Source organism: Galeopterus variegatus, unplaced genomic scaffold (genome assembly GCF_000696425.1).
Source record: "Galeopterus variegatus unplaced genomic scaffold, G_variegatus-3.0.2 Scaffold106, whole genome shotgun sequence".
NCBI classification, from domain to species: domain Eukaryota; kingdom Metazoa; phylum Chordata; class Mammalia; order Dermoptera; family Cynocephalidae; genus Galeopterus; species Galeopterus variegatus.
In genome coordinates, this window is record NW_007726217.1 from 1,128,038 (window position 1) to 1,138,554 (window position 10,517).

Sequence of the window (10,517 nt, forward strand, 5' to 3'; positions counted from 1 at the left end):
AAAAAAAAAAAAAAAAAAAAAAAAAAAAATTTTTTTAAACATCAATAATTTTACCCAAGTTCATAAAGTTAGGTGGGGGAAATATATGTAACAGTAATGCTAAGGCCAGGTTCTGAGAAATTACAGAGGCTGTAGCGTAGACACATGTATCAACAAAAAAGCACCACAGTTATCTAGGCAGACAACATCAGCCGATTGCTCTGATTAATAAGATGTGCAAGAATGGGCCGGCCCGGTGGCACACTGGATAGTGCGCCGCTTGGGAAGCGCGGCGGCGCTCCCCCAATGACATTAGAACTCAACTGCTTGAAACTTTCTCCAAAGAAAAGGGTACTCAGAGCACTACTCTTAAACCTCAGAAATGAGGTGGCAATCTGAGGTGAAATTCCAAAGTGTTTATTTTTTTTTCCCTGGGGGCAGGTAGTGGTGAGGGGTATACATCCTGAAGTAGTTTTCATGGTTTCCATGCTTCACTTATCTGATCATCTGACAAATTCCTCTTGGCTGTTGACACTTGCATACCTTGCAGCTGCTTTTAGGAAATTAATTAGGTTAATCTGTCGATGCCATGAAAGGATGTGATCATGTTTACAATATTTGATAAAATGTTATCACAAAGGAAACTGAAATCTTTAGTTTTATCTGTAGAAGAAATATGGTTGCTTTCCTATGTTCTGTCACTTTTATTGCTTCTACAATTTTACAGTCTATAAAGATCTTTTCTTGTACTTTTCTTTATAAAAATATTTTCCTTCAAGAATAATGCTTGTGTTCAACATTTATTTATAATTACAAACAAAGCAGACACATTAGTGGGTTAGGATTATGAAGCCCAATATGTTTTTCTAAATGATTTTAGAAATAGCACAATTCAAAAGTACTTGAAACTGCTAAATGTACAATATTATTCTTTCTTTACTATAATATATCTCACCGAATGGAATTTGCACTCTATGTTGCAAAAAACAAAAGTAAAAACAGAACATAGGAATAGTTTGATGCTGCACCAGACAGAATTTCTGTCAGCACCATCATTCAGATGGTTTTCACTTGTATCTTATACAAATGTAAAATTAAGATTGTTTAACCATCTTATATATTTTGTTTTGTGAGCTTAATTTTTCTAATTTATTTTTGTACTTTTTTTTTTTTTGTCTTTTTGTCTTTTTTTTCATGACCGGCAACAGATCGCAACCCTCAGTGTCGCGCCCGTACCGGACCGGGACCGGCAACGGGATCACAACCCTCGGTGTTGCCCCCGCTCCTCGCTCAGCCAGTGAGCGGCCGGTCTGTATGTGGGATCCGAACCCTCGGCGGGAGCGCCACCGCACTTCCCAAGCGGCGCACTGTAGCAGTGCGCCACCGGGCCGTCCCTATTTTTGTACTTTTATAAAGATTTTAGATTATAAAAGTTTGCCATCTATGGCATCCTTTTGAATAATATTCTTTTTTTTTTTGTCTTTTTTTGTGACCGGCAACGGGATCGCAACCCTCGGTGCTGCGCCCGCACCTCACTCAGCCAGTGAGCGGCTGGTCTGTGCGTGGGATCCGACCCCTCGGCAGGAGCGCCGCCGCACTCCCAAGCGGCGCACTGTAGCAGTGCGCCACCGGGCCGGCCCTTGAATAATATTCTTAAAAATATATTAATAGGTGATATATAAACCATTAGTAAAAAATTCTTAACTATCATCTACTTAAGGCCCTTTAAGTAGACAATAATTTAATAATTTAATTTGAAAGACTGCGCAAAAGTACAACACTTCATTTTTTTTTTTTTTTTTTTGGTGGCTGGCTGGTACAGGGATCCAAACCCATGACCTTAGTGTTATAAGGTTTCACTCTAACCAACTGATCTAACCTACTGATCTAACCATTTGCCGGCCCTAACACTTTACTTTGAATGCAGCAAAGCTGCTTTCCGTTCATTTTAACCCAGAGACTTTTCTGTCATGGAAGAAGAGTGGGTTCTGAAGATATGGAAATCAAGTGGGAAGGAAAATCATTGTCTCAACCTTCCAGAGCAAATCATCTGCAGCTGTATAATTGAAGCAGCAGTTATTTTTCTCTGACTAGTATGCTATACAAAACCAGTTAGCTTCAGCCATATCTCAAACTTGAGGATCACAACATGAATTTATTTGGCTTGAGAAAAGTGCAAGACCAGGAGAAAAGTAAGCTGGAAAACAGACCAGAGTCGAGCAGTTTCCTGTAGAGCAATAAACAAAAAAAAAGTTGCCGGCTGGCAGTTATCTCACCTGGGAGACAGCAGTGCTGGTAACACCAAGGTCAAGGGTTTGGATCCCCTTACCAGCCAGCCACCTAAAAAATAAATAAACAAAAAAAATTGTCTAAGGTGAGAGAGGTCGACTATTCTTACCCACCCGCTTTTAAGAAAAAAAATGTAAGTTACTCTGGGGTGATTATATTCAACTCTCTTGGCAAACAACTCATAAAACCTCTATACGGGACAGCCCGGTTAGCTCAGTTGGCTAGACTGCACCCTTCGAACACCAAGGTCACTGGTTTGGATCCCCACACCAGCCAGCCACCAAAAAAAAAAAAAAAAGAATCTTCAACTATACCTTGGAAAAGGGCTACTTGACTGAAAACAGCCAATCTTCTAATGTAATATTAAGTTGTTGTTTGAAAAACATTTTTACATTTCAAAAATAGCAATTTCCAGAGAGAAGGGTGGAGTTTGATTTAATAATAAATCTCAACTTAAATCTTTGCTGTAATTTGCCAAGCACATTAGTAACCTGTTTAGGACTTAACTTTGATTATCTACATATGACAGAAGGAAGATGAAGAGAAAAAAAGTCTTCAAATTTATACCTTGTTTTTCAACTTAAGAGAGAAAAAAGGCTGACATGGAACTGATTCTAGGATGTTCAGTTTTGCATTTCTGCATATTGGAAATAACTTGATATTTTAGCATGCTCCTAAACAGAATGAAACTATCATTCATCTTCTGAATTGTCTTTATTTAACTATTTTTCTGTTAGATTTAAATGAAACAGAAAACAACCTCAAGTCAACAAAGCCAACAGAAAAACAGAAAATACTATTTTGTAGAGCTTGGCCACTTGAAAAAAAAGGAAAGGTAACTTATCTGAAGTTGTTCCATACGAAAGGTAGTTAACAATCAAGGAGAAATTGTAATCCAGTTTTCAATTAATTTGTAATATCTACAACTATCAAGAAGCGTAGTAGTGTATTTCAGTAGGAAAGACTTGGAGGATGTTGTACTAAGCAGTACTATATTGGCCTCTAGGCATTGGAAGTGTCTCTAAAGAAGGATACTTGAACTTCAGGGAACGATATAATACAACTGGTCTCTCCACCCACAAAACCGTCTGGGCAAATACACACCTCTATGGAAAGATAACACAGTTATCTGAAACGGCTTGATGTGGGGGCCACCTTGTCAAAATCTTTTTCATGTTAGAGTAAGATCAACTGACCAGTATTAACTAAAATGCTTTTAAACATTATTCTAATTCTATAAAATCCTTACTCTGTAAGGATTTTAATCATTGGACTTCACTAAATTACGTAATCTATAGCATTTAGTAGGAAGGGGAAAAGAACAGAGATAATACATACCATAATACTTCACAGATTTTGAGAGCAAATGGTTTATTATTGTCAAGGCACTTCATGTTATCTCTTGGTTAAATCAGAATCACTTAATAAAAGTTATGAGTTCACATTTCTCTGCTTCCCATTTTTGTCACATTTTTTCATATTTCTTTCTTCATTGTCTATGTCTCTTAGGATCCCTTTTAACCCATGAGAAGGCTGTATGGATAATCAGGTTCTTTAAAGCTAAGGAGGGAGAGCAGCCAACTGAACGATATTATAACCAAACATACGCCACTCACACACACCGTCTTCCTCTCTACGATGTTCCTCCTAGACGTGGCGGCTTTATCTATTAGCACCGTTCCCAGGGTAATGCACATGTTAAACAAAGAAATGAGGTATGTTTCTGCTGCCAACTGAGAGTAACTAGTTTTGCTCATATAATATATATGTCCTGTGTAAGGATTCCTTTCAACATATGGTGTGCCTTTTATATGAGGCCACATTTGACCAGATGTCTTCACAATCACAAAACACACAGTTAAAACTGCCCATAAAATTCTGCTAAAAATAAATTTGCTATTCCATTTCAACAAATACATAAGTCCACCAGCGAGAGCTAAAGGTATCCCCATCTTGAAGAGATGATAATTTGTAGGCTGTCTGATTCTGATGTTGACATTTGTTCTCTCAGCCACCCATTCAGCCATTTGCTCAGCTACGATACCCCTTTTATTAAAATGATAAACGTCATCTAATATAAATTTCCTTTTAGCAGAAAAGTGGAGGAAACTTGGAACTGACTTCACTTGGAGCATTCGGAAGGCCTCAGAGCTTTGATCATAATCCACCACAGCAAAAAATACCTTGTTGGTAAATGCACTGGGGTATTGCCAGGAATTTGCCAAGATCTGAAATTCTTTAGTGGCATGTTTGCACATTACACATGATCTAAAGTCTTGGAGAGTATTAAACATCACAATAACAGAATAGTTTCTTGGTGTTTCTAATACAAAATGATTGAACACGGTGCCACTCATCCGTACCACTCTGTTTTTCTGGGTCCACTCCATCAACTGGCTGACCTTTTTTGCTAACAGCTTCTCCCCTCGGGCAGGATGGGCAGGAACCCCATGAGCCACGAACATCAGGGCCACCACTATAGTCAAAGGTATACGCCAAAGCCACCACAGTTCTGCCATATTTGTTTACTTCTTTCTGTTATAAAATGTTTCAAAACATGTAAGCCAAAATTTGATCATTTCTTCCAGCAAATAATTTTCTCAAGACCATTTCTTCTGTCTTCTTTAATCCTGGTAAAGGAGTTATATTACAAACTCCTGTTCATGTCTGGTTTATGAGCCATGTATTAGAGTTCTTAAAATATTCTGTGGAAAAAAATATTCTGTGGTCAAGGGAGTTTGAGGAAATATTGTTTTAGCCTCAGTGACTTGGAGTTCTAACTGCTTTCTGGACAGCTCCTGAACCCACCACAAGCAACTCAAACTTCCCAAAAGCCAACGTCTTCCCCCCTTGCCAACCAAGCCCTTGGTTCTCTACCTTTCTTGCCTCTGTTGAGGACAGAACCATCCCATTAATCATTGAGGTTTTCAAACAGAAGGATTCTTCTTGGACTACTTTCCTTTATCCATCAAACCGGAGCTTGGCCTCTGGGACAGATTGCCTTACATTTAAATCCAGGATCTACCACTTGTTAGTTATGTGGCCCTGGGGATGTTCCTCACTGCTCTGTGCCTCAGTTTCTTTCTAAGACGAAGATGATAGTAGTACCCACCTCACGGGATTGGTCTTGCAAAGCCCTCCGAACAGGCCCAGGTCCCAGGCTTGTTTTCCTCTCTTATTTCCAGCGCCACCACTGGCGGCTGTGTGGAGCCAAACAGAGAGAATGTAATCTGCAGGGGGCTGAGCGGTTACTCACTTGGTTAGAGCGTGGGGCTAACACCAAGGTCGAGGGTTCGGATCCCCTTACCTCCAGCCGCCAAAACAAACAAACAAAACCTGGGGATCCGACCCCACTGGGTTTCTATCCCTGCATCTTAGCAGTGTACGTCTCCTTTGTTACTGCGAAAATGGGGATATTGCCTACCTCACCTCTTAGTTCGAAGATTAAATGTTAACGTTTTTCCAATGCCTAGAATAGTACTCATGATAACGCACGGTTGAATTCCCTTTTTCCTTCTCTTTTTTTAAAGAAACGGTTGAATTTCGAACATTGCTTCTAACACCCCTGTTATTTCTCCCAGGGTGTACCCTCTGCAAATACGATCACCATTCCTTGTATGCCTTCGAGCTGATAGGTAAAATTGTGGGGCAAGGCAGGATCCGGGGAACGTGTGTAAATAATGTTAAATATATATATATATATCCATTTCTATAAGGAGACCTGCTGGGGAGCGAGGCTGAGCGGGACAACGTCACTTCTATGCGTTGTTCGTATTTTTTACCTTGTCGATGGGTAACTGCTATCAAAATGAGCGTGTAATTTGTAAGTCAAGTGAATGCGCTATACTGACGCCCTCCTCCCCACGCCCCCCAGGCTCGGCCGCCTCTTTCCTACCCTGTAAAGGCCTTTGGGGACGCCGCGCCGCGGCGGTCGCGGAGCTAAACCCGGAGGTCTGTGGTCACCGGAGCGGGGCGGGGGCGGTTGCCTAGCAACCGGCGGCGCTAAACAACAGAGGAGCTCGCAGGGGGCGCAAGGAGGTGAGAGGCGAGGGGAGCGCGGGCGGCGGGGCTCCCACGCAGGGCCCTACCTCTCTCCCTCCCTCCTCCGCGCCAGGGCCGGGGTACTGGTTTAAACCCAAAACGACTGTCCTGCGAGGGGAGGGGTTCGGCTGGGAGCTACCCCGGCTCCTCCATCGGCGGGCGGGAGTGCAACAGCAGGATAGCGAGGGGGCCGGCGCCCTCACCCCCACCCAGCTCCTTGCTGCCAGCCCCTATCCACGCCGCGGCACGTCCCTGGGAGAGAACAGGGCTCCTTCGCCTCTCAGATCCCCCGTGGGGCCTGGCCCACAGCCGAGGAAGAAAGAAAAGCAAACTCAACAAGACGTGGCTGCTGCAAGTAGGGGTGGCAACTGGATTAAGGGCTGTCTCTCCTGCCACCACCCTCCCCCCACCAGGCACTCGGTACTACAAGCACACACTCACCAGGAACCCCATCATCCCCCTCTACCTGCTCCAGGACCTGCGGGGTTTAGGGGTGAGGGTGGGCGGCTTAGGTAATGCCTCACACACACAAAGTTGTGGTAAAGCAAGGGCTGTTCCCAAGCAGGCTTCCTGCAGGAAAGGACTTAGAGCAAATGGACAGGAGCAGGTCCCAGGAGGAGACATTTGATCCAGGAGGTGGTCTCCCGGATGGTCTCCTGCAGCCCTGCTTTCCCTCCGCAGGTGCTGCGTCTTGGATCAGGCCTCCTCGGGGTCTCTGACCCTTCAGGTTTCTGCGCTATGGCCACGCTGAGTGTCAAGCCGAGTCAGCGCTTCCAGCTGTCCGACTGGCACACCAACAGCTACCTGTTGTCCACCAATGCTGAGCGGCAGCGAGATGCTTCCCATCAGATCCGCCAGGAGGCCCGTGTCCTCCGCAACGAGACCAACAACCAGGTTGGCGCAGGAGCCCAGTTGGGTGGGCAAAGGGATAGCCCCCAACCAGCAACACCCTTTTTACCCACCTTTGTCTCTTCCAGACCATATGGGATGAACATGACAATAGGACTCGACTGGCAGAGAGAATTGATACTGTCAACCGGTGGAAGGAGATGCTGGACAAGTGTCTGACAGATTTAGATGCTGAGATTGATGCCCTGACACAGGCAGGGAGCTAGGGCTGGGTGCCAGGAGACTGCTGCAAAGACCTCCCTGCCTTCTCCACTTCTGGGTTTTGGGAACCCTTGATGGGGTCGTGGGTGGCATGTCTGTCTGAGTCTCACTGGCTCCTCTGCTAAAGCGCTTTCCAATGGATGGCTCCACCAGCCTCCTGTGCCCCCTCTTTTCTAGATGAAGGAGTCAGCAGAGCAAAACCTGCAGGCTAAGAACCTGCCTCTGGATGTAGCAATCGAGTGCTTGACCCTGCGGGAGAGTCGGCGAGACATTGATGTGGTGAAGGACCCTGTGGAAAATGAGCTGCATAAAGAGGTGGAGGTCATTGAGGCCACCAAGAAGGCATTGGAGCAGAAAATCAGCCAGGCCTTCGAGCAGCTCTGGTGAGGGAGGGATGGGTCATTCGTGCATTCCCATGCACTTGCAGGCTTTGTGTCTTCCACATGGAACACAGGCATTGTGGGTAATGAGTAACTGCCCCTCCTGTGCCCATGGCAGGAACTACTAATTGATTGTAGCACCTTTTCGCTGCCTGGACGTGGTCTCAGAATCCTTCTCACCATCCTTCTTTAGGCAGCCTGTATCAGTTGTCTGGAAGCATGAGCCATGAAGTCCATTTGCCACCACCTCTGAGTACCTTATTGTGACGGTGTATGTGAGCCTTTGTAAGCGTAGCTACACATGTGCCTGTGGTTGAGTGTAGCACTTGGGTGTCACAATTCTGTCTGCAGGAAGCTCATCCAGCTGTGCTGCTCTTTGTCTCAGCCAGCAGCAGCACCATTATCTTCTGCTGGGAAGTCTTCCAGCTCCCCACTCCTCAGTGTCCCCTCAGTACAGTGAGGCCCACATGCTGGAGCTTTGGGGGATAGTTCCTGATCCAGTCTGCTCTTTCCCCAGCCTCCTGCAGGAAGTCCAGCAGCAGCTCAACTCTGACCATCGGGGCAAAATGGAGACATTGGATATTGACAGAGGCTGCTCCTCTCTCAACCTCAATTCCCCAAACATCTCTCTGAAGGTCAATCCCACACGTGTCCCCAGTGGGTAAGAAGAAAGTTTCAACCAGTCTTTCCTCCTCTCGTCATAGGCCATATACCCTTATGACCCCATTATTTCCTGCCACTTGCAGCTCTACCACACTCCAGCAATGGGACGACTTCAGTCAGTTCAACAAGAACCGAGCAGAGGCTGAGATGAAAGCAGCCACGGATCTGAGGGAGGCCATTGCCCTAACGATTGCTGAGGTGACTGGCCACCCCCCAGACTGCTCCTTCAGAGCTAATGGGTGGCGCAGTGTACATTCAGTCCTTATCCGTTGTTCCCTATTGACCATTTGGTACCCCTTCCCCTCACCAGAGCAATATCCTCAGATGGCCATGAGCTTATACCTTCCCCTTGCCCTTCCTACTTCCTGTCTTTCAGACCAACAATGAACTTGAAGCCCAGAGGGTTGCAACGGAGTTTGCCTTCAGGAAGCGGTTGCGAGAGATGGAGAAAGTGTACAGTGAGCTCAAGTGGCAAGAGAAGAATGTGAGCCTTCTCCTTGGGCCTGGACTTCTTGCTGTGTGATGAGGAACCAGATGCCCTGCCTGGGAGCCCTAGACTGACTGCACCGTGGTGAGTTCAGCTGGTGGACACCAGTACCTCTGTCCCCTGCAGACCTTGGATGAGATCGCTGAGCTGCAGGAGGATATCCGGCACCTGGAGGAGGATCTCCGCAGAAAGTTACTGAATCTGAAGCTGGCCCATACCCGGATGGAGTCCAGAACCTACCGGCCCAATGTGGAACTCTGCCAGGATCAGGTGCGAGGAGATCCCAGTGGGGAACAGGCCTCCTGCTAAGGTTTTCAGTAGCACCCTCCAGCACATACTCCTAGAGGAGCCAGTGTGCTAGTAAAGGGCAGCACTCAGGCCCACAGACTAAAGGACTGTGCAGATGACATGGAACACCTAACCTGTCCCTCTGCCTCCAGGCACAGTACGGCCTCACCGACGAGGTTCACCAGTTAGAGGCAACCATCACTGCCCTGAGGCAGAAGCTGGCACAAGCACAGTAGGTTTGGGGAGTGGGCAGGAGGGGCAGGGAGACACCACCCACCAGTGGTGCCACCTGCTGGTTCTCCTGGGCTTTAGGCTGGTGCATTGGGCCCAGACCTCCTAGCCTCATGCAGGGGTGGTGGGTTGTCACTGCCTCCTCCCCAGGGACGCTCTGGACGCCCTGGACAAGCACCTGGCCCGGCTGCAGGCTGACATTGCCTGCGAGGCCAACTCCATGCTGTTGGACACCAAGTGCATGGACACCCGACGCAAGCTGACTGTGCCTGCTGAGAAGTTTGTGCCTGAGGTGGACACCTTCACCCGAACCACAAACCGCACCCTTAGTCCACTCAAAAGCTGCCAGCTGGAGCTGGCTTAGCCTTGAGGGGCTGGGGAAGCAGGGGAGGATGGGTGGGGAATGGAGGGAAGGGGGAGAGAATGAATCTAATAAATGTCAGGGTTCTCGGGCCAGGCAGTTCTCTGCTACCCCTTCCCTTAGCCAGCAGGGAGAGAGAGGGTTCTTAATCCTTCCGTGTATGGAGGAGCACTGATGGGGAGCATCATCCCCCCAAACTCCAAACTCCATGTTCCAAATCCCGTCCCCTCGGGAAATCCCTCTCAGGACTAGGCCAGCACCCCCTGGGCTCTAGCAGCTGGCCTCCATCCAGTGCTGTCCCAGCTAGTCTCTTGCCTGCCCTTTAGATGGCCAGAGGAGGCAGAGAGGGGATAGGTGGGGCGGCCCAGGCCTGGTGGGGCAAGAGCCAGAGGTGCCACGGGAGGGCTGGGGGTGGAGTCAGGGCTGCTCGTCCGCGGGGGGCAGTGGCCTGGAGTGACCCGATGGTCTGGCTCATTGGCCACCCCTCGGGGACCCTTTAGTGGCCCTCCCGCCGGGTTGTGACGCCATTTGCAAGTGGGGAGAACTGGGGACTTCAAGCAGAGGCCGGCGGGGGCTGCGCGGCGCTGCGACTCCAGGCCGCGGGGTGGCGCTGTGGGGCGGGGGCAGAGCGGGAAGCGGTCGCGGCGGCACCGGAAGTGGCCCCCGGCCTGAGCGTGGATGGCGGCGG

General features: G+C 47.7%; 1 protein-coding gene across 1 annotated transcript; it reads left to right on the forward strand.

The window, feature by feature from the left end:
- The first annotated feature begins 6,180 nt into the window (after positions 1-6,180).
- TEKT2 (tektin 2 (testicular)) lies at positions 6,181-9,924 on the forward strand. Its single transcript, XM_008585500.1, has 10 exons — positions 6,181-6,306; positions 6,991-7,203; positions 7,287-7,412; positions 7,597-7,802; positions 8,317-8,460; positions 8,546-8,660; positions 8,839-8,946; positions 9,076-9,219; positions 9,390-9,469; positions 9,619-9,924. Exons 2-10 carry the CDS (start codon positions 7,048-7,050, stop codon positions 9,830-9,832), a joined length of 1,293 nt encoding a protein of 430 aa, XP_008583722.1. The 5' UTR covers positions 6,181-6,306; positions 6,991-7,047; the 3' UTR covers positions 9,833-9,924.
- Positions 9,925-10,517: the final 593 nt, after the last annotated feature.

Bases quoted from the DNA above. Each gene is read 5' to 3' on its own strand.
- TEKT2 (XM_008585500.1), top strand. From the start codon at position 7,048: ATGGCCACGCTGAGTGTCAAGCCGAGTCAGCGCTTCCAGCTGTCCGAC. The intron at 8,947-9,075 runs GTGAGCCTTCTC...TGTCCCCTGCAG, and splicing joins TCAAGTGGCAAGAGAAGAAT to ACCTTGGATGAGATCGCTGA. The intron at 9,220-9,389 runs GTGCGAGGAGAT...CTCTGCCTCCAG, and splicing joins TGGAACTCTGCCAGGATCAG to GCACAGTACGGCCTCACCGA.